Consider the following 23,505-nt stretch of genomic DNA (forward strand, 5'->3'; position numbering starts at 1 on the left):
GCCACGGACAATGCAAGGTCTAATAACGGGATGAACTACTTCATGTCAAGATCGAACTCCTTGCTTTGACTACAGAGGCCAGTGACAAGTAGAGAACTTCTAATAGTCGAACATCATCACACAGTATCAAAATTTCTTATCTTATCACAGGTAATGAGATGCCATTCAACAACGGTAAGTTCAAAGAGTTCTACGCTAACTATCAGACTGAAGTAACAAATCCTCAAGCTGTCCAATTCTTCAAATCCGATCTTCGAATCAGAATAAGAAAAAGCACATAATCCTCTTGTGGTTCTTGTTTGCCCAAAGAAACCACCACTGAAAGAACTGCAGAACAACTGGTCGAGGATCTTTGATTACCAAAACAAGCAGCCTCATGAGTAAATACCAGCAGTTGCAGTAGCAAAATCATTCAAGAAAATCCAAGGAGCTCTACAAGTATCTAACAATAAGAACTCTGGAAGTCAGAGGGCAGCCTAAATCATATCAAACACGAGACTAGCTAGAGATGCAATGTCTGAAGCTGATCTAATGGCAAGAATGCTCTTGCAGGGTTAGCCAAGTAACCTCAAGGCAAGAATCAACTTGACCCATTAAGTGGTGGTTTGTATGAAAGTCTCACGGTAGAATAAATTACAGAAGGTTCAGCCATTGCACCGTTTCCATAATCTCCGCATGCCAACCTCTTGGTGACAGGAGGGATGAGATTAACACCAAGCTCGTTGATTGCATCTAGATGGCGCTTTGTAAAGGGATTATTCCACATGAAGGTGTTCATAGCAGGAGCAACAAATATAGGCTTGCTGTAGTCCCAGGCTCGCACAATACACGTCAGTAGGTTGTCACACAATCCTCCTGCAATCTATACAACGAAGAGCAAAAACTTTAAGAAAAAGGTGAAAAAAATATATATTTGGCACACAAACTATGTAGTCAAGTAATCTTTGTACCTTTGCAAGAGAATTTGCTGACAGTGGGGCAATAACCATGATATCAGCCCATTTCCGAAGCTCAATGTGCAATACTCCATCCCCAATCTTCTTCCAACTAGACCATTCATCATCGTCTGTGTAAAGGATCACATCCTTGGGGAATGATGCTTTATCGAGAAAATGCAAGGATGATTTGGTAGCAACTGCCCTAACTTCTGCCCACTCCAGAAAACTACGGCATAAAATCTCAAATTTAATAGCAGCAACACTTCCAGACACAGCCAACAGGATCCTTGGTTTAACAGGCTGAATATTGTCATGCTTCATATTTTCTGATGCTATTTCGATATTAGCCATCATGCATTCAACACACTAGGAAAAATTTCCTTCCACTGCATAAAAAATGATGGTCATCTTTTACAGATTTCCACCAGGCATTATCAAAGGGCAAGGTGATCCTAAGCAAGCATCATCTTTAAAAAAAATCCATATACAAAGTGAACCTTTTGTACTAGTACAGCTTCCCAAGAACATGGTCAAAGCAACTCCAACCATGAGAAGACCATTGCATCCAAGCAGAATGATTCAATAAACTGGAAGCTGGAAACATTAACATAACGTTAGTGCTTTGTACAGAAAAGCGATTATCAAAGAAGACATAAGTTGCATGAAACTGACCGACCAACTATAGCTATGAGAAATTATTGATGTTCGAGTAGGCTGATACAAATGCTTATCTTTAAAACGTGCTTCAGTTTGCTTGAAACAATCGGTTTCAATCTCTTATCCATGAGTCGAGAAACAGCTTAAGATGAAGTTAGAAATTATATATTTACATACTTATATGAATGAGCATGAAAATCCAATAACAACACCAACAACAAGGCTGTAATGTCTCAACATTTAGGGTTCTACCTAGATCCTTTTGCTACCATTGAGCTATATAAAAAGCCATATCCTTAATTAAAATTAAAATATTTACTTAATAGTTTTTAGTAAAATGTTGTTAGGCCTTCCTCTATCTCTCTTAGTACCAATCATTTCCCCTCTTCTAACTACAATATCTATGGGTCTTCTTAGGACATCTTAAACAATTTTTCCATTGATTACACGTTTTTTATGACGAATAAGCACAAACATAATCATATAATCTTTAATATTTTTATCATCACAAAACTAAGAGCACAAAATTTTCAGCAACCCTAGTTTCAGAACTTCCTTCAATCTAGTTTTGGATCCTCCATCCCTCTCCCCGGTGTGGTTTCTTCATAGGCCAATTCGCGATCGGTGATCCGTTACTCAGTATTTTCCGGTTGCCGCCGAATGTCTAAGCCCCCTTTACCGTCGCGGGCGATTTCCAGCAACCGGATTGGGAGATGAAGAAGCAATGGGAGGAGAGGTGAAGAGAAAGAGAGGGGACAAGAACGAATTAAATATTACGACAGCGCGCTGAAGATCAAAAGCTAACCTCTCGCCGGTGTGCTCGCCGAATACCACCGCTGCTTCGACGCTCACCGCAGACGACAAGAAGGGATCGAGAGAGAGAGAGAGAGAGCTTATATAGTGGACAGAGATGAGGGTAATTTAGTCATTTTACATGTAGACGGAAATTAAACGGCGACGAAACAGCACCATCTCGTCCCCAAATTCCTCCGCTATTCACCCTCAGCCTTTGGCCACCGCCGCCGCCCCCCTCGATCGCCTCATCCCCGGCGGTAACCCACTCGCCACCGTGCCGCCCCCCACGTCTCCGCGGTCCAGTCCTGCTTCCATTCTTCTACTTCGCCAAATTGAGTAATGGGTTTAATCATATGTTATGATTGCAATCCATAGCCAGCTCAAGTCAGATTCAATTCAAAGATCGATTCGGCTCGGTTCGAGTCTGAGTCCCCGACGGGTCGAGTCGTGGACTAGGAAAAGCCTTATGGGTAATTACGGACCGATCAAGCCCACATAAGCAATTATATTACCCGACCCAACCTGATCGATAACAGCAGCAGAACACCATGGCGTCGTTTGGGTTGGGAAAGATGAGCGACTTCCTTCTGCCGACGCTGTCGCGGAAGCGCGACGTGGACTGCATCATCCGCGACACCCTCGACAAGATCCTCGTCCTCCGCTTCGGCCGCGCCGCCGATCCTCTGTGCCTCCACTTCGACGAAATCGTACGCTGCGCCCCTCTCCTCCCATATCTTGTACTTCCTCTACTCGGTGCTTGGCGAAGCCTCTGATCTCGTGTGGCCTTCTGGCGCGCAGCTCTCCAAGACCTCTCGTGAGGTCTCTAAGTTCGCGACGATCGCGCTGGTGGACGTCGACTCCGAGGAGATTCAGGTCTACGTCAAGTACTTCGATATCACCTTGATACCCTCCACCGTCTTCTTCTTCAATGCTCATCATATGAAGATGGACTCCGGGTAATTCAATTACATCCCTAGATGAACATCTTGTTTCTGTCATCAACTCTCTTTATGTCTTGCCCGGTTCTGCGTTTCGTAGGGAATTTTAACCTTCCGCTTAGGTAATTTCTTTTTGCCCTAAATATTTGATTTGATATGTAGGTTTCTGCAAGTACGAAGGCTGTAATTTATTAGGGCATGCACAAGATGTCACCCTTTCTACGATATCTTATTTATTTTGCCCTAAATTTTAGTGGTAAATTTTCCTTGACATGAATACTTGTCACAAGGATGTTTAGAATTATTAGGTGTAGTCGATATGTCTTATAAATTAGTGGCCTGTAGATAAAAGTCCGCTAATTTGACATTTGACATGTTATTACGATGATTGTAGAGAATAGCAAATGCAATAGTAGCATCATCTCCTCTGTTTCACATCGTAGCCTGATTGGATATCCTAAAATTTCATCCGAAGCTGAACCCTATTAATTATCTAGGTATCTGAACTAAAACCTTATACGGGTTACCTACCTTTATACCAAACTCATCCCAAACCCTATCGAAGGAAACCCTATCTAAGGGTACCAGAACCTTGTCTTGCTCGGTTGGGTATATTTGGATGCTGAAAAGAACCCAACCTACTAAGCTGAACCTAGAAGTAACATTAGGTTAGGGCTAATCCAACCAGTCTGTCTACCTATGTACCTGAACCCGACTGGAGCACATTCATCCTCACCTGAACCTGTTTCCTAGCTGATTAAAGGGTAAACAAGTTCATTATAAGCGGATCAAGTAGACCAAGGTGCAAAAAAAAAAAGAAAAATAAATAAATACCTCTGCCATCCCAAATTATGGCTCCCCTCTCTTCTCCTTTCCCGCTTTTTTACTCTCCCCTCTTCTTTTTTGTCTTTTGAAGCTGTCAGATTGGCTGGAATTGGTCAAAACTGGCCAACTCTGGTAGTGATTTGTAGATTCTAGTCAAAATCCACTGACTTATTACTATAAACTGGGAAGTCAACAAAAGTTGGAGTGGCCTTTGACGATAATGATATGGATTCTATTCCTTTTTATAGTGATTTAGTTCTATTCTTTAATGACTATTTTCACCTTAAATGTAACTTGATAAGTGAATTTTTCGGCCATGTGTCTCTTGGTAAACTGTATTTTTTATTGTATTCAGGACTGCTGATCATACTAAGTGGGTTGGATCTTTTCATAGCAAACAAGACTTAATCGATGTTGTTGAGGTGAGTGCCATGCTCCTCACTTGGAAGGTCCTTTTTCTGAATTAAATATATTATATTCAGTTTCATCTACTGAATTCATTAAGCTTAAGATGATGCCACATGATAGGTTAGTCTTAATATCAGTAGAACAAAAGCTAGAAGATTTTTTTTTTTTCATTTCATAATTTGAGAATACAGTTACATAGTTTGATTTTGGACGTCCGAGATACTTATTCTTTCTTGGATTGTATGGGAAAAAAAAATGGAACTGAATGACTTCTGTAGCAAAGTTTGTAGAACTTTGATAATTTTTTGTGTCTGTAAGAAATGAAGATGTCCTTTTTGATGAATAAGTAGGAATTATCCCTTGTCACTGAGACTTTATCATCAGATCTTCCTAATCTACTTAGCTGGCTTCCAAATGCAATTATCTTCATCCATGATTACCAGTATAGTTGGTCTGTTATATTGGTTTTTCTCTTCTGGTAATATTTTTCGCAAGAGATTAAACCTGTCATCAAGGCTCATATGATCAAGAATGGGATTGGGATTAGCTAACTGCATTATGATTGAGATTCATTACATCTGATCAATTGGAGCAGGATAAATTGAGAAAATAATTTAAACATGAAAAGTGTAGAAATTATAAAAATAACAAAGTCTGGAAAACAAAATATAAAAAATGATAGTTTTTTGAAAGAGTAAAACAATATGTTTTTATGTAAAGCCACAGTTGTCAGTTTCTAATTTCTTTGACTTGGCCATATCTTCTTAATTTAATATGAATAGCTGCACATTGTATTCCTGAACTTCTTATGTATGAAAATGTGAAAATATCTGTCTATGTACCAGCTTATGCAATCTGGGGGTGATTCCATGGGATGGGCTGCATATCATACATAGATGATTGAACCTTAGAAGTTTACCTTATGGATATGCATATGATACCTTAGAAATGATGGGGGATAATATATCTGAACTGGATGTCTTCATTTTAGAATAAGACTGCTATCTGCTGATGTCACCACCCTCATCTACCAACACAGTTGACTGTTACCTGAGTACGGAGGATGACCTTTAGAATTGCTCTAGGCATAACCTTTTTTTACATGATATATAATTCACCATCTTACTCATACATTAACATTCTGACTATCTTTCAAAACACAACAACAGAAAGTTCTAATATTTTGATCAACATAAACCAACTACTAAGTGCTCAAGAATTTAGTGGCGATGTGTATCTCATCATTCAACCAACATTTCTGGACAGTGGAGGGACCATCTGTTTTTGGGGTATATTCTGTATATTTAACTCCTAACTGATTTGATGAAATCATATTTGAACTTGCTTTTAGTCTGGTTGAAAATTTGCAGAACTTTGTAGAACTTTGTGTTTTTTTTTAAAAGAAAGGCAAATTAGATAAACTTAGAAAACAAACTTATAAAATATCCGGAGTTTCTCTAGTCCAAAAAAGTAGCAGATACATTCTGTCTAGCATAATTAGCAAGATTGTGAGCCTTGTTAAGGTCTCTTGGGATGGAACTCCAGTTGGAAACCTTCACTGTCTTAGCTAGATGGAGGATGTCTTTGCATAGAAACCTTCACTGATCTCACCCAGATTTGAGTAAATCCAAGTTGTAGTGCACATTGAAGCCCCACTTAACTGCCAAACATTCTGCTTGGAAAGTATCAGAAAGTCATCTATGGTTGCACCTCCTGCAACAATAATACCCTCAAGTCACTAAAAACAAAATGTGTTTGTAGAACTTTGTTATTTGAATAGTTTCTGCCGGTTTCTATAGCCAAAGTCTAGTTCTAGTTAAGAATATTATTCAATATTCAGTGGCATGCTGTAACATCCGACTAAAAAGGACCCAAGCTTCCATCTACCTTAAATTTCTTCCCTTTTCATGTTTCCTTTTTCTTTCTTTGTTCACTTTGACAAGTTCTCGAGGCTGTTTGCTTTACCTTTCGGCATGCTGTTCTCATCTGGTAAGTTTATCCTCTTCAAAAGTTTCTTTTCCCTACCCGAAAAAGAAATACCTCTCGCAAAGTAGCCATCCATACCCAGAATGAAACTTGCAGTTAGAAATTTTACTTGTTGAGTCATCAATAGTTCCTTTCTTCTCACTAATGTTTGTTATCTAGCCGCAGTCTATAATGTAATATTATTATGATGCCTCTTTATAATAAATAGATTCTCCCAAAAGAAGCCATATAACCATTATATTTTGTTGCCTCTCGTAGGCTATATTTAGAGGGGCGATGAAAGGCAAGCTGATCGTTAGCTGTCCACTTCCACCAGAGAGGATACCCAGATTTCAGCTGCTCTTCAAGGACGTGTAGCGATGAGCTGGAAGGTGGACGTGATAGTGTGTGTCGAAGGGGATGACATAATGACTCTTGGTATTCATCCTCTTAACGGTTCTTTTAGTAGCTTCTAATCAAGTGTCAAATGCACATGAATCATTGTGTCAAATGACATCTTCAAGCATTCTGAAATCCCTTGGATCGATCATTTTACTGTAAGCTGTGTACTAATATTATTTTGCTACATTGGATACAAATACGAGCATTATTTGCTTCATTCAGTGTTAGATACAAATTTGGAAAAACATTACTTGAAATACAAATTTGCTTTGTTATGGAAATATAGTTATTTGCTATCTCCATGCATTAGTTCACCAATTTTACTCTATGGATTCTTAATCTAATGATTTAAGCTTGTTCGACTTAGTGGAGTCTGATCCCCCCCCCCCCCATCGCATCTTCTAACCTTCTCACTGTCCTTCATTCCTTACACATGAAACCAGTAAACAATTTTTTCTCCCACGCCTCATCACATGCATGTAGTTAGACGTAAAAAATAAACAAGCCATCTAAGTTTTCTTCCTCTCTTCTTTTTTTTTTTCGGTCTGGGTAACAAGTAATACGATTAAAGCAATGATAATAACCAAATGCAGATAGAGGCATGCTACAGTATCCAGGACTCAATTATCAAAAGAAAACGTGATTTATCATCAAGAAGAACTTGCAAGTTGCAAGACACTGTCAAGTCCCTTGACTTCACCCAACACAAGCACAATTGATTCAAACGCCATGTGAGGAACTCGGAAGACAACCAATTTTGTCTTTGGCTTACCCTTGGCCAATGAGAACACTGCTTTTAATCAAAAAGCCTCTTGAATAGAGCGTTGAAACAACAGTTTTCTTCCACCCAAGCCTCCAAATTAGACTGCATAAAGAGCGCAGTCCGAACAAACGCATTTCTTGAGGCCAACTGTGGTGGATGATGCTGCAAGTAATAAGCCCACTAGCTTTCATTTCCAGTCTGGTCTTCACACACACCTGCATTAAAAGGCATCAATAGAAGCTTGGAATACAACCATTCTTCCCCGGAAAGGCGACAAATACTGGCCAACTACACCAGTAAAGGTTGTCCATGAAAAGCATCTTAAATGAAGGCACTAGTCATAAGAAAAAACCAGATGTATTAAGCATTTTTATGTGAAAACAACAGATAAAATTTACGATACTAAATAATTAAAACACTAAATAACATTTGTGAGCAGCTTCCTCTGAATCTACTTATGAGATGGAACAGAATACTAAGCGGTAGCTGTTAGTCAACGACAGGCATATTAAGAATTGAAAGTTCTCGCTATGCAAATCCAAAAATAGTTTCTAATATTTTGCATGATAAGCCATTAAAAGTGACCACCGGGAAGCCGTGGGAAGCAACTTACTTGATTGCTTCGTGACAAACACAATCACTACTAGATCATGAATCCATGAATCTTCATGAGATGTCAAAGAACAGAAGCAATAAACGCATCAAACATCATGAGGAAGCAAATGAAACCATGAAACTCACATTCCATACAATTATGTTAATTTCCTGAAATGTAATAGATGATGTGGATGCACTAAACTGAGAGATAAGCATCAAAAGTTGCAAGGATATTCTTGTTTGAAAAATGAGAATAAGAAACCTGCATTTTCTTGAAAAAAGTAACTGGTGATCCCTTAAAATGCTATAGTTCTCATCACCTGGAGCGATTAAATCTCTTGAGAGAATCTACATGAACTCTTCTGATAATAACGCTATTAAGCTTCTGCTCCAAACATCTAGTTTGTAAGTTACGGATAATCTAAAGCTATATTTAGATAGAACCTACACAAGTAGGTTGGATAATTACAATGTATATAAGCAAATATTAACAGAATTAGCTTTGAAGATTTTGTTTCATACATGACTTCATAAGCTCCCAACAACACAACTATGAAGTTATCCACCAACTATGAAATATGCAATCAAATAGATAGAAAATTAGTTCAGAAAGGTTTTACTTTTAGGCATCCAATTTACAATGTATGAGATTAATAAGCTACACAAAACCTAAAGTCATCCATCAAAAATTCTATTTTCTTCCACAGAAGAAATGGTTCAAATCCAGATAAATGATGGATAAGCATAAATGAAAGATAATTAGCATGGAGACCATTTAAAAGGTAAACATATATAGCAGTAATACAAAATTCAACCCGAGAACGGTGTTGTTTCATTTTTTTCCAAGTGCTAAGATCAAACAGAACTACTGCATCCGAAAATACTCTTTTGGGTGAACATATTAAGCCTGTATTCAAATGGTTTAACTACCGAGATCAGTAAGTCTCAACACTACAAAACAGATCAAGAACGGGTTCGATTGAAGATGTAAAAGGACAACAATTGGAAAGGCGAAAGCTTTATACCCTAGATCTTGATGATCTTGGCAGCTTTAACCACAGGATTAGCCTTAGCAATCTCCTCCCTCCCCAACGCCTTGTAATCGAATGAGCAATCATGAGTGTCGGAATACCGGTGGCGACCGCAGAAGAGATCCCCGCATCGGCACCGGAATCCGGTCAGCCCCACCTTTCTCCCGCAAGTGGAGCACCCGTTGATGAATTTTACCTGCGGTTTGGATTCCTCCTCAGGCTTCGACTCCTTGTCGGTCTTGGGCGTGGTAGATGCCGCGACGGCGGTCTCCGTAGCCGAAGTCTCCGTTCTCGGGTTCGGTGATTGCTCGCAAGGTTTCAAGAACAGAGACGGGGGTAACGGGGACGATGATGGAGGAGCGGGGGTCGACGGGGAAGGGGAGGAAGGTTTGAGGATTTCGGCTTCGTCTTTGTCAAGATTACAACTTTCTCGAGCCATTTGATGCACTGGAACAGATGCGAACACAAGCAGATCGAGGATATTGGAGCCGAACAGGATTAAGAACTAAGAATAAGTTTCAAGGATCGACGTGATGGGTGAAAAAAAGAGGTTTTCAGGACGGATTCATAAGAAATCAAATAAAATTCGATCTCAAGCCTCAAAAAGGGACGAATTTTCCAACAAAAAAAGCGCAAAAAATCAGTAGTCAGGAGGGACTAAATCTGCAGCGGATCGATCAGGATGTAAGCTTCGTTGAACGCGAAATCGAATCGGAGACCGGATGAGGCTGTCAGAGATTTTTCCCCATGCTTCCTAGGAATCAAGTTCGAAGGGCAGCGACAACCGAGAAGATGATCAGAAAGAGGGGAACCCTGATCGATCCGATCGAGGAAGTGGCGAAAGAATCGGTGGAAACAGGGGATGATGAAGGAAAAGTAAAGGTGGGAACTTCGGAGGCGGTGGAGGAAAAGGACGAATAAATGGGAATACATCCGTCGCAATACAAATTATAAGGCGATTAAAATAAAGCAAAATGGTCGAAATAATCTTCGTGTCCAAGCGAAATTCCACGCTGTAATATTCTTTTCTTTTGCCGCAACACATTTCAGTCAACTTAAATTAGATTAAAAATATTTATTAATTAATTTTTGAAAAAGACTTTCCCAATATCCCGATTCAACTCAGAACGGATCGAGTCTGAGCGACCGACTGATTCAACTCAGATCGGGTCGAGTCTGAGTCGAGCTGATTTGTCCTCTGATACGATTGAACCACATGGCTCAACCTTCAACCCAAACCACCTCCCCAACCCAACCCCACGCGCACCCGTGCTCTAAACGCAGCCTCTCTTTCTCCCCAACAACTGCGGCAGTGCGGCTTAGCCTCGGTGCACGGTGACTGATTTCGTCTCCATCGGCGAACGGCTGCAGCTTCTTCCCCTCCCGTTATCTCTCTCTCTGCCTCTCGTCCTCCTCCTTCGCCGTCGCACACTCCCTTCTCCGCCCTCCTTCCTCTTCCCCTCCGTCGTCACAGCTCCGTCTTGACCGGAATCCGGTCAGCCCAGCGCCTTTGACTACACTGGGCAGGAGGGGAATCCTTCCATTTCTCCGTGCCGTAACATTCGTGCTTGATGCTTATCCCTTGATCAACAGTAGAAGACTCGAGAATCTGTCATCGTCGGGCCGTCGACGATTAAAAGAAAATCCCATCGATCACAAAGACGAAGCGCGAGGACTGTTTTGGCCATGGAAGAGGGAGCGAAGGGCGGTAGCGGAAGCTCAGGGCTCGAAACCCTAGTCCTTGAGAAGGTTGGGGAGGTCTCATCCGCGATCGATGCCGCGAAGCACGTCGACGAAGTGATCTGCGCCCTCTACTCCCTTGCTGTCCGCATATTTCCCGTCGACTACTCTGCCCTTTGCGGTTCGATTTCGGATCCTTCACGTCTCTTTCTCTTGGAATGGGTCTTTTTGTCGTACTTTTTCTGTCGTAGTGTCACTTATTTGTTGAATCATGAATGATAGATGGATTTGCACTGAAAAGGAAAAAAAATACTTAGGAGCTTATGATTGGGGGAGGCATCTGAATTTTTTGACGTGTCTGAAAATTTATTTATTTTCTTAAATCAAAACGGCTCATTGCAATATTTGGTTACTTTGCAGAGACCATCGATCCTGCTCAGAGAAGCAAGGTACTACTCTGGTCCACAATGCTACTTGGTTTTATATCTCACACAGAGGAGGTTCTTAACGTTCTGTGTTATCTATTTATGCAACTACAATAGTGTCCACAAGAAAAATCTGAACTTGATGTGAAAAATAAATAATGTGAAGATGGTTGTAATTCTAGTTAAAGGTGAGATAATGCCTGGAATCGAAAACATAGATGCAGAGAAGAAGAATTCATTGATAAGAAAAAGGTGCTAGGGTGAACATCCAGCTAAAGATTGAAAACTATAAGAGTGGCTCAGTGCCCAAGGCCTTGTGCAATGGTGTACACCTGTGGATTTTCAATTGAAGGGGTGTTTCTTCTCAGGGACTTTCGAGTTAAATTTTATTTCGAACAAGAACTTATGCTATATACAATCCCTGACATTCAATTCCAACAATTATCTATATTTAGTTTAGTAGCAGTTGTATAAGGTCCCCTAAAATCATGTTTGTTTGCGATGCACTTATATACTTACAAACATGTAGTTATCGTCATTTATGAATAAATTCTCTCTTCCTGGAACTTGCGATGGCTGGAATGAATGATCCATTTTGCATATCTTGAAACCTGTTCAAAGATCCTGTACACCCCGTAGTAGTAAACTAGGATGTCCTCAACATAGAGTTGAACTCAGATTATGAATCTTCTTTTACTTGCATTCAATTTAGTCCAGTTGCTTACTTGCATGAATATGTAGTTTGGGACACTCTTCATGGCTTAATTTTTGGGTGTATTGCTTTAGATATCACTACATCCTTTGAATGTTAGAAGTGTTCTTTGCCAGATTAGTGGTTGAAGCATTAACCATTCTTTGTTTTCTTACTTTTACACAAATCTTTTGATTACAGATGATTCTTTTTTGTCCATCATCCATATTTATTATTTTGAAAGGATTATATGAATAAACATACTATGCATGCTTTAATCTCCTATATTAGACTGAGCTCACGATTTTGAGATTTGATCCACTTCGAGTGTCCATTTTTTTTGTTTTATGTGTGGGGGTTCAGTGATGGGTGTCACATGGTGCTTACAGTCCACAAATAACCCTTACCATAATAGTAACTTGTGGCTGACTAGATCCATGCCTTACCATGTTAGCATGAGGGATTCTGGAAGAAGCTGCACTGTCCTTACTAAGCATGGAGAACTGTATCTAGTCTTTCAGCTGCAACAAAATTTTGAAAATCCTGAAGTTAAGTGTTATGTTTTTGCTTCCAGTTGAGAGAATCAGCCTAATCTAGTTGACTTTGATTGACATCAAACCCTTCCTGCTAATAATATGGTCAAGAAATTGGTCAAAATTGGATCAACCTTGGATGCTATTGATACATATCGGATGTGTTGTATCAAAATTGACAAATACCACAAACTGAGGCCTTCTTATTTTGTTTACCACTGTTTTTCAGGTACATGAGATACTATCTCCTGCCCCTGCTGAAAGCGGTGAATGGAGGCAGGCTTTCTACTATGGACCTGCGTTTCCAACCTTGGCTAGGATATTGATCTATAGTAAGTTTCATTCTTTATTTGAAACATCTTTATTGTGATAAGATATGCTGGACCTAATAGAGTTTTCTCTAAGTTGACACATATTTCTATATGTAAATATATGAATTATATATCAATTTTTTCCTATGATACCATATGACTAATGCTATCTTCAAATTTTCAAATCCCATGGTTGTCCGTATATACTGATTTTTATGGTTCTAACATGTGTATGTACTGATTTATCACTAATCTTGTGTTCAACTTTTTCCTCTCTTTTCTTCATTCCTTTATCTACGAAGAAAGCAGGAAAAAATAAACTTCTTCTGCCCCTTTTTTCCTTCATTCTCTCCTCCTCATTTGTTCTCAGGCTTGGCTGCACCCTTCCAGATTGCCTCCCCTTCTCTCATCATTCTCATTCCATTCTCGGATGGGGCTAGTTGGGTCTGGGAATCAGCAACTTTGCTTCCTCATCCCTTCCTCTTGCATCCTTTTTCTCTCTTTTCATTTTCCTTTCTAGTTTATTATCTGACAATTGGAACTGTCTGAATTGGTCAAGATGTCCAATTCTGTTAGAGATCTGTTGATGTTGATCAATTCTGGCTTTTGGCATTGAAGTGGGCAAAACGATCTAAATCAGGTTGGCTGATTTGGTGAGCCATGCTTGTCTGCTAAACTGAAAATTAAGGTGTATATGTGCAAACATGAACCTTTAGAATGATGCATCCAAATACTTTTTTAATAACTAGCATTTGATTTGTGAATGTGATATATTCTTTAGTAATTATAATTCATATCTCCATTCGGAAAAATAGACTGCAACAATTTTATTGTAAGAACTTGTTCTTCATTGAAAAGCCTGTGCGAGTGCATGCTATTAAAAATGCAGAATTAATTTGAGCTGATGGTAACATTCTTTGTAAAGAAAGTAGCTTTAGATGACTGGCACACGTTTTAGTAAAAGGTTTTCTAAGTGCTTGATAATTGTCATATCTAATGTGCAGATGTTGCAAAAGACTGGCTTGCATGCTTTTCTTCATCTACGAAGAAGCAGGTTTATGATTCATTTTTCGTTCAAGGACCTCCAACTGAAATAGTACAGGTCTTTGTTCCTGCTTTGGTGCACGGTTATGATGATGCTATCTACTCGAATATTGAGAGGTACTTACTGTACCATCTGATTGATGCCACAATTAAGTTGATTTTGGTACTTTGGAGCAGTATGAAAGTTATTTTACAGCAGAGTTAATTAAGATTGTGCCTCATTTAGCAACAATGGTGACTGCAATAATAAATCATGTTAGTGCGTCACAACAAATGTACTTCCTAGATCATATTACTCGTCAAACCTCTTTTAACATACCATGATTTTGGCCTTATTTGACCAAATCATTTGAGGAATCCTTAGCTATTACTTATATTTGGTGGTAGTATGAGAATCCAGATGTCATGAAAAATCATTAGAAACTTTAGTTTTTATTGGTACATGATAAGATGTGTATGTGATCAACCATATATAATGCTCTTGTTTATCTAGATCTTGATATGCTGATTATACTGATTTAATACTGAGCATAGTTATCGGGATCAGATCGAACCAAGTGGTGGTGCTGGAAAAACCGGGAACCGGACCATTAACCAATCCAATTCAATTATTGGAATGGATATGTTCAAAAACGGGAATGAACCGATTAACCCGGTTGGATTTTGGATAACCAATATAAAACCGACTGACCGAGTACATAAAACCGATCCAAATTACTTAAATACGCTTAAACTTTTTTATTATTTATTCGAGAGGGTATTTGAAATTAGGGTTAACCTTATTTAAATATGACAGATGATACTCTCAATCTTGATGAGATTTTAATGATATCAAAAAGAATATAAGGGAGATGAAATTAGAGCACGCTATATAAGAAGAATTTGATTTGAGGACAAATAAAAATGAGGAGAACGAAAAAAATATTGGAACAGATAAAAATGAGTTCGAAAATTTAGATTATAATACAAAAATTTACTACATGGGTTAGAATTATCATGGCATATTGATGACTAAAAAGTTTCCATCTAATCATGAATTCATGATAATTATGTTGGATAAACTATTTCTTATATATCATTGAACAATTGATTTTAGATTGGATTAATGTAATTACGACCAAGATTTTTTCATGTGTTATTTGATCTGGATAAATGTTTATAACTTTATATACACAATGTTGCTTGATATTATCATTCCACATCTTCTATCTATTTTTTAATTAGTTTTAATATTTTAGATTTTTACTATATATAATTTTAAATTGTTTAATATATTTTAAAATATTTTTAATTTAAACATGTGGTTCGACCAATTGATCCACCGGTTCAACCAATGACCCAGAGAACCAAGGCTTGATCGAGTCTATTCTGGTTCCGTTATGATAACTATGATGCCAAGTCCTTGAGATTCATAGATCATTTGCTTCGATATTGGTTTATGTTTTCACCTCATTACTAATCGTTCTTCTGTTGTATTATTCTATTTTTCTAAAACAAGGACTATGATAATATAATTTTAGTTAAATACACCTTTTTGTATTACTTATACTTATCACTTGCATAATTTCTTTATGAGTAACAAACTATCAATATTATCAGATAAGTTGATAATTTAATCATAGCATAATTTAGCTTCTTCTTCTTTTTTTAAATCTATCCATTGTTTTCGCTGCAGATGCACTAGGTGATACTTAGACCACTTGCATATCATGGTTGTTTTTGGAAGATTTGAATATAACCATTAACAGTCAACCACCGTTTGATGATCAGCACGTTCTATCATGGTTCAAAAATTTGATCAGTCAATGTTTGTTAGTTGATGTGTTTTGATGATCAACTTTTGCTATTCATCTATTGTTTGACTTTCAATTATCAAATTGTCATTGGTGATTGATGATTGCCATTCAACAGGATAGACTGTCCATTGACTATCACTTACTGATTGGTCATCTGCTGGCAATCAACAATCATCTATTGACAGCTTGTTGATACTTGGTGATCATTAACTGATGGTTGTTGGTATGCTGAAGATTATTGACTGAATATATAGTACGTTTTTGGTCACTTATCATCATGGTCTATTGGATAATTGATGATTAGTGATCATCAATCTGACTGCTGGTTTGACTGTTATTGGAAATGTCTGTCAATTTGTTAAAGAACAAAAGATTACCGACTTGATCTATGCGAGCAACGGCTGTCTTAATGATTTCCTTCATCACTTACACACTTTCGGAATTTTGAGCTGTCACTTACGTGGCAAATGTACAGGATCATATAGCCATGGCCAATCCCTTGTCTCACCACTCCATCTATCCATCTCTCATTATAATTTGATATGATTTCTAGTGACTATATCAATATTGGATCTTTACTGACTGTAAATGATGTGTACTAACTTGTTAGTTAAATATAACCCAATATCCAGACTAACCTAACAGATTTTGTTCTTGTGGTGTTCATTATATTTCTTATCATTTCCTTTCTATGTGTAAAGCAGGCAGCATTTATCTTTTCCTCTACTATGTATATTACAGGTTACTGGTACGATGCTTGCTTAAGAGCGAAGGGATACGGCATATTATCGGCGAATTTAGAATCCAATGTAGCAGTAGCAAACATGATTATGCACTTAAGCCAGAGATGTTAGCAGTCATGTCTAGGGTTGCACAGCTTCTCACTTCTGTTCCTGACAAAGCAAGATTGCAAGCCTCATCCGCACTTTCATCGCAGTATCCTTCTGAGATATTGTCTTGGTTCTATAGATGTAATTTTAACGATTCAAAGCTCAATTTGGATTCTGTTTGAGGATTCTGGAGCTTCATGTCATGTATCATGATTCCTTTTCATGTTGATACCAGGAGTGCGCTTATTGTTGGTTCTTAAAATTTTCACATTAAGATCATATGCTCATTTAATTTGCCCTTTTTTCTTTTTATAATGTTTTATCAACATCATCTCCTCTCAGTAAAATCAGTCATAGAAATCTCTTCTATTTCCTAATGTAGATTACATTTCAAGGATACCTTTCATTATCAGCTATTTTCTGTTTTTATCCTTGATTAGCTACTAGCTTGTTCTTCCAGCAAATGGCTAGACAACTTCTGTGTGGAGCAGAAGATTGTAACTTTGAAATGTTGAACCCAAGAGATGCCTCCGATGCAAATACTGTGGATGGCTCATTGTTCTTTATCGGCGAAACATTTTCAAGGATTTGCAGGCGTGGCTCAACAGGTGATAAAAAAATAGTTTAATGCTAAGTCTGGTCCTGCAAATTATTATTGTTCCAGCAAAGCAACTTATTGAAGTTAACTTACCTGACAGTAGATAGGTTAATTATAGGCCAAGCAGATGTTAAAATTTTACTTTTAACATTTAATATGAGCAATTGATATAAATTGATCACAAAAACTTTACTTTTAACAGTTAGGTGTACCATTGATAGAAGATAAAATGAGGAAAAACCATTAGAAGGATATATGCATGTTCAATGGAGACCTATAAATTCCCTGGTGAGGTAAGATGAATTGATCAATATTAGTGATGAGGAAAAGTAGAGGACACATAGGAAAATTTTATATGAGCAGGAAAAGGAAACTTGACTGCTTTATGTAACTAGGGATATTCACCTACCCAGAGCTTAATGGGAAGAAAAAATTCATGCAAGCAATCCCAAATAATTTGGATCTGTGGCTAGTTGTTGTACCTTCTAGTATACAATTGTAAGAGATCTTTAATAAAAGAATGAAATGTAGTTAACCATTATCTTTTTATTTGAAACTTTTTCATTTTTACATATTGCTCCATGAATATCATTGGGCTGTTCCATGTTGTGTTTCACAATTAGAACAGTCTTCATATGTTACTGGGCTATCATCTTAATTGTTGATTTACAAGTTGGATGGACCACTAAATGTAATGTATGCCACGCAATATCGTCAGATTTGGGAATTTTAAGATCTTGCTAGTGTCCTATTTCTATATTGTTTTAGTCATTAAGTTACTATTTTTCAGATATTCTACTCGTAAAGGTGATCCCTAGGATTCTTGATCACATCCGAAGCTGCTTGTCATCGAATGCTGGTTCTGTTGCTTTTAATATGATTGAATCTAGTCCAAAATCCCATTTTTGGTTGTTCATTATGGAGGCAATGAAAGATCAATATGCCATTGAAAGATTTTCTGAGGAGCTACTACGGCAATTAGCAACTCAGAATGTAAGTGATGTTGAAGCTTATTGGACGCTTTGGTTGTTGTTTCATCGGATTGTCAAGCAAAAAACTAATATTAGGTGAGATGGTGTCACCATGTTATCTATGATAGCAAGTTTGTTGCTATTGTGTTGTTAATATTCTTCCTCCCAATTGGTGCATATTCTGAATGTGTTTTTGATATTAAAGATTCAAAATTCCCTAAATCAATAGCTACAGGAAAAGAACTTCAGCAAAAAAAAAAAAATGATTTGATATCTACCGTCAAGCAATAGTTTGTCAAACTCCTATCTATAAATTATAGGTTGCTCTTAATGAGTAAGATCATGCATGTGTACATGAAATCTTGAATCTAAAATGCCTACTCTGGATGATATATCTTGCATTATTAGTTTTTTTTTTTTCCCCACAGAAATCATTGCTTCTATTCAATGATTAATATTGTCATTGCTACGACTGGTTAAGTCATTATCTAACTAGTTGTGGTCTCATGATAAAACTCTGATCTGATACAGCAGATACTGACTTTTCATCTGGTTTCTTAAGTTTGACATATAATCACATATAGCTTCAATCTGGAGTTTAACTTTGACACACATTTATGATGTTTGATGCCTGAGTGTGTAAAAATACAGTATGCTTACCTTAACTGCACTTTTTAATTATGCTCATTTCAGGTACATCTTTGTTGACAAATTTGTGTTTTGGAAAGTATTTCCTATCTGCTGCTTGAGATGGATTCTTCAGTTTTCGGTTTTTGAGTGCCCACCGAATTTCGATTCTGAGGCAAGAGCCCAGAGGACATCATCTTTTCTAGATGTATTGCATCGAATAATTAGCATTTGGTCCAGGCGTGAGTTTGTTCAATCATCTTCTATGGAGCAGCAAGCTTGTATCCTTCTGAGCAATAGTTTCTTAGTTTATTTTTCTTTTCCGTTACTCTTTTGTACTTCCTTAAGTGAAAATCAGATGTCACTTATGCTGTTGCTTTATGCATTGAGAAAATGTCTAAAGAGGAATTAGAAACAACCAAAGATATATTGCATTCTATTCTTCAAGGAGTCAGCTGTAAATTCTTCTTCTAGATTAAATAATTTTATGTGAATTTCTACCAAAGATTCTATAATATTTTTTTATTAAACTTGGTTCTAAGATTTGTAGGTAGACTGGAGAGCCCAATTGATTTAGTTCGGAAGATGGCTAGCTCTGTTGCATTGGTATTTTCTAAAGTTGTTGATCCAAAGAACCCTCTCTACCTTGATGATGATTGTTCTGAAATTATTGACTGGGAATTTGGGTTTAAAAGAAAGGATGTGGTAACTACAGATGAAACTAGAAAAGATAAACTAAATGGTACTCTGTCCAAGGATATGGAAAAAGATAAACTAGATGCTACTCTGTCCAAGGTTACAGAAAGTGCCTCTCATGCTAAAAGGCTGAAAGATACAAAGCATCATGCTGTAGATGGTGGTAAATTGATTTCAGAATGCAGGGTGAATCATTGTGCTGGCATGCCAAACAATGAACATGCCTCTGCTGAAGAGGATGATGGTGAAGGCAAGAATTCTGATGCATCTTCAAGTGACTCACTAGAACCATATGATCTGTCGGACGGTGATACAGATATGAAACTTTTCTCCCAGCTTGGTGATATTGCTGCAGCATTACGGAAACCAGATGATCCAGATGGTGTAAGTTGCTGTGCTTACTTTATATAGTCATTGTCAGGTTATCGTCTGTCAAAAATTTTCACCTATTTGAAAGTTTAGTGAAGCTATTAATGAATGCCCCCATTTGAACATTCATAATGCCTTACTTATAGGTGGAAAGAGCACTGGACAGTGCTGAAAAGCTTGTACGAGCAACACCTGATGAGCTTCCCCATTATTCAGGTGATCTTGTCAGAGCATTAGTGCATGTTCGTTGCTCTGATGTAGCAGTTGAAGGAGAGGAAGATTCTGCTGAAGGAAAAAGGCAAAAAGCACTGGTTGCGTTGCTTGTCACATGCCCATTTGAATCATTAGATGTGTTAACCAGATTACTATATTCACCAAATGTGGATGTTAGCCAACGGATTCTGATTCTTGATGTCATGACTGAGGCAGCACAAGAGCTTTCAGAGAGTACGATCATTAGAATGAAACATCAGCAAAGGAATTTAATATCAAACATTTCAGGTCAACCATGGTTTATTCCTAGCAGTAGAGGACCACCTGGAGCTGGTCCTTGGAAAGAGGTTTCTGATCCTGGAACTTCTATCAGTTGGTCCCACCGTTATGAAAGAGAAATTCCTTCAAGAGGTGGTCAAATAAAGTCAGGAAAATCTCGTAAATGGGGTCTTGTAAAAGCCAAGGATCCAGAGTTGGAATCATCAAGAAACAGATTTCCTCTTTATGCTGCTGCATTTATGCTTCCTGTAATGCAAGGATTTGACAAAAAAAGGCATGGAGTAGACCTACTCAACCGGGACTTTGTTGTCCTCGGAAAACTAATCTACATGCTTGGTGTATGTATGAAATGCAGTAGTATGCATCCTGAAGCATCAGCTTTGGCTCCTCCACTTCTTGATATGATTAGATTTAGGTAGTAGAAATTTGATTTTTTTTTTTTATATGTGAATCTAAAGACTGATGACCTCACAGGAGTGGTTTTATTGAATTTTCTTCAGGGAGTTATCACATCATGCTGAAGCATATGTCAGAAGATCTGTGCTTTTTGCTGCATCATGCATACTGGTTGCTTTACATCCATCACATGTTGCATCTGCTTTAATTGAAGGTAATCAGGAAATTTCCGATGGACTTGAGTGGATTCGGACATGGGCACTTCATATTGCCGAATCGGATCCAGATGCAGAATGCTCAACGGTATGTATATTAAAGCCCCAACCACAGAACATGCTGTCTCCATTTGTTAATTTTAAATATGAAAATTTTAACTTCGAATTGATTATCTTTATTTGATAATAGTACTCCAAGAAGCAATTTATAGTAAAGAATAGTTGCAATATGATTATTTAATTTCAAAGACATTCAAAATTGCTAAATTTTAGAATCCATGTTGGCTTAGGATTAAACATTCCTTTTCTGAAGATGCTGCATGGTTTCCTGCACTAGTTTTTAATCATTTCTTTACATTTATATCCTTTCCTTTTCAGGCCTCAACTCATGAAATTTTCTACTTGTACATATAGTTGCACCTGAAGTCATTTATGCACATAAATTCCCTCATTCCTTTAACATTTTTTAGTTTTGTTTAGCATGATCCATGAGTCTTACATGTGTCTTATTGCTAAAATGTGGAAATTAAGATATGAAACTATCACCATTATGCCATATATCATTCTAAAAGAAAAATTCTTTGTTTGCACTTTGCCAATAAATCTAAAAAATATAATATGTGATTTATGGATTCTCATTGCAAGTTAGGAACATAAGTATTGGATTTTGTTTTACAAGAAATGAATTTTATTGCTAACAGGTTACAGATTTTCATCAACATATTCTTTGATTTATGAACTTGAAGCTTGGACTACAACACACCGTAATGGATTTTCTTTTCTGAGAAATGAACTTTGTTCCAAACGTGTTGCAGATCTTCATCTAAATGTTCTTAAATATATTAACTTGAATCTTGGATTACAACATGAAGTAACATAAGGTTACTTGTCTGCATTATTAAGACTAGTTATATAGATAACTTGTTTAATGAGATAACAGTTCGACAACTCTATCAATGACAGATCTGGTTAACTAGCCACACTATCAATGACCAATCTCCATAATGTGAAAAATAGCAACATGAATGCTCTTCTGATTTCATTGGAAATATGTATTGATATTGATACTTCGAATCAATAGCAAATTTCATCAACTAAAGAAGACATTATTAAAGTAACTCTTCCCCATCATCCAAAATCCTCAGTGTGACATTTATGAATGAAAAGTATTGAAAGAATTCTAGTTCATACCTTGGTTACTGTTTTACAGCAAATCTGTCAATAGATTGGGGTGTCTTATCATATATTCTTCAGCTTATTTGTTTATTCATTTTTTACTTGATACATCATATATGTACTGTGACAACGAGTTATCTTAATATGCAGATGGCCATGACATGTCTTCAGCTTCATGCTGAGATGGCTCTCCAAACATCCCGTGCACTTGAGTCAGCCAAGTCTGTCAAAGCACGAACAAATACCCTACCTTTGAAGTTGGATGATATTATAATACCATTCTCGAACATGAGATAAGAAATGAGAACAATCTGTAGTTGGATTTTGATGTACTTATGCCCTCTTTTTCTATCATTTGCTTGATCTTCTTTATCTTGCAGAAGCAACAAATAACTTGCCTCATCCTATGAGGTACAGATACAATTAAAGGTTATTTTATGAACTACATATACTTGTTTAATTTGTTAATATAAGTGAAACACACAATTAGCTGTTTTTCTAACTCTTGTGTAGAATAATGGTGGTATGCTTGGTATGTATCTGTCTGAGCTAAACCAATATGGTATTGGACTAGTTTCAACATTAAACCAATATCTTTCTTTGACATATCTCATCAGTATCAGTTAATACTGTTAATATCACTGTTCACTCCAAGCTACAAAAGTGCATCTTATGTTCAATGCATTCAACATCTTTAGGGTCTAGTAGAAAACAGCTGGATGAAGCAAGATATTATAATTTCTTTGAATCATGTTACCACTTAATGATACATCCTAATAAGAGCATCATGAATTTTGATTGGACTGTCATACCAGTCCCATAATTGAAGTGTTATTTTGATATAGAAAGCCTATTAGGAGGCTTTATTTGCAGCAGGAGGTTGATACTCATTTTGTAAGGCTATGTACTGATTTCATCATTTTGTTTCTTTGACAGCATCAAATAGATGCTATAACACTTAACAAGCGTAGGATGTTGTGTCCAGTGTGTTATATATATATATATATATATATATATATATATATCTATCGTACCAAACGAATATCGAAACATTAGTATAGTATCATATTTTAAAGTATTGTGTTATCATAATTAAGTACTATCTTCTGGAAGTCATGTATGCTTCGCGGTTCTCTCACGTCGACCGCTGTCTCAAAATAATTAAGTTCAAATCAATGGTTGTACAGCCATAAAGCCTTTATATAACTCAATATGTGAATCAAACCTGCATGGATGCGTGATGGAGGCCATGCAATGTTCCTAATTTTTCGAGTACTAAATAACATATTCTAACCGGGCTTTTGAAAACACGTTCCTTCATGTTTTTATTATTTAA

The 23,505-nt window shown here is 37.3% G+C and overlaps 4 protein-coding genes across 5 annotated transcripts; 2 read left to right on the forward strand and 2 right to left on the reverse strand.

The window, feature by feature from the left end:
- Positions 1-377: 377 nt before the first annotated feature.
- LOC135622334 (phosphopantothenoylcysteine decarboxylase-like) lies at positions 378-2,588 on the reverse strand. Of its 2 annotated transcripts, none has more exons than XM_065124101.1 (4): positions 2,401-2,588; positions 1,436-1,532; positions 951-1,324; positions 378-862 (listed from the first exon to the last, which is right to left on the reverse strand). In XM_065124101.1, the coding sequence occupies exons 3-4, from the start codon at positions 1,290-1,292 to the stop codon at positions 581-583; spliced, it is 624 nt and encodes a 207-aa protein (XP_064980173.1). In that variant the 5' UTR covers positions 1,293-1,324; positions 1,436-1,532; positions 2,401-2,588; the 3' UTR covers positions 378-580. The 2 variants fall into 2 exon arrangements, with proteins under 2 accessions (XP_064980173.1, XP_064980171.1); XM_065124099.1 differs by having other exon boundaries at positions 951-1,346; positions 2,401-2,585.
- A 328-nt stretch (positions 2,589-2,916) lies between these two features.
- On the forward strand, positions 2,917-7,145 carry LOC103996740 (uncharacterized). The gene is made up of 4 exons (XM_009417724.3): positions 2,917-3,097; positions 3,189-3,346; positions 4,509-4,575; positions 6,806-7,145. Exons 1-4 carry the CDS (start codon positions 2,939-2,941, stop codon positions 6,902-6,904), a joined length of 483 nt encoding a protein of 160 aa, XP_009415999.2. The 5' UTR covers positions 2,917-2,938; the 3' UTR covers positions 6,905-7,145.
- Positions 7,146-9,314: 2,169 nt separating this feature from the next.
- LOC135623966 (zinc finger AN1 domain-containing stress-associated protein 15-like) lies at positions 9,315-9,758 on the reverse strand. Its single transcript, XM_065127437.1, has one exon. It carries the CDS (start codon positions 9,756-9,758, stop codon positions 9,315-9,317), a length of 444 nt encoding a protein of 147 aa, XP_064983509.1.
- An 836-nt stretch (positions 9,759-10,594) lies between these two features.
- On the forward strand, positions 10,595-22,671 carry LOC135622335 (uncharacterized). Its single transcript, XM_065124102.1, has 13 exons — positions 10,595-11,180; positions 11,420-11,448; positions 12,878-12,980; positions 13,964-14,120; positions 16,541-16,735; positions 17,077-17,237; positions 18,018-18,294; positions 18,892-19,106; positions 19,184-19,282; positions 19,376-19,905; positions 20,037-20,797; positions 20,883-21,081; positions 22,320-22,671. The coding sequence occupies exons 1-13, from the start codon at positions 11,006-11,008 to the stop codon at positions 22,464-22,466; spliced, it is 3,048 nt and encodes a 1,015-aa protein (XP_064980174.1). The 5' UTR covers positions 10,595-11,005; the 3' UTR covers positions 22,467-22,671.
- The last annotated feature ends 834 nt before the right edge of the window (positions 22,672-23,505 follow it).

This window comes from Musa acuminata, chromosome BXJ2-9 (genome assembly GCF_036884655.1).
Source record: "Musa acuminata AAA Group cultivar baxijiao chromosome BXJ2-9, Cavendish_Baxijiao_AAA, whole genome shotgun sequence".
Lineage (NCBI taxonomy): Eukaryota > Viridiplantae > Streptophyta > Magnoliopsida > Zingiberales > Musaceae > Musa > Musa acuminata.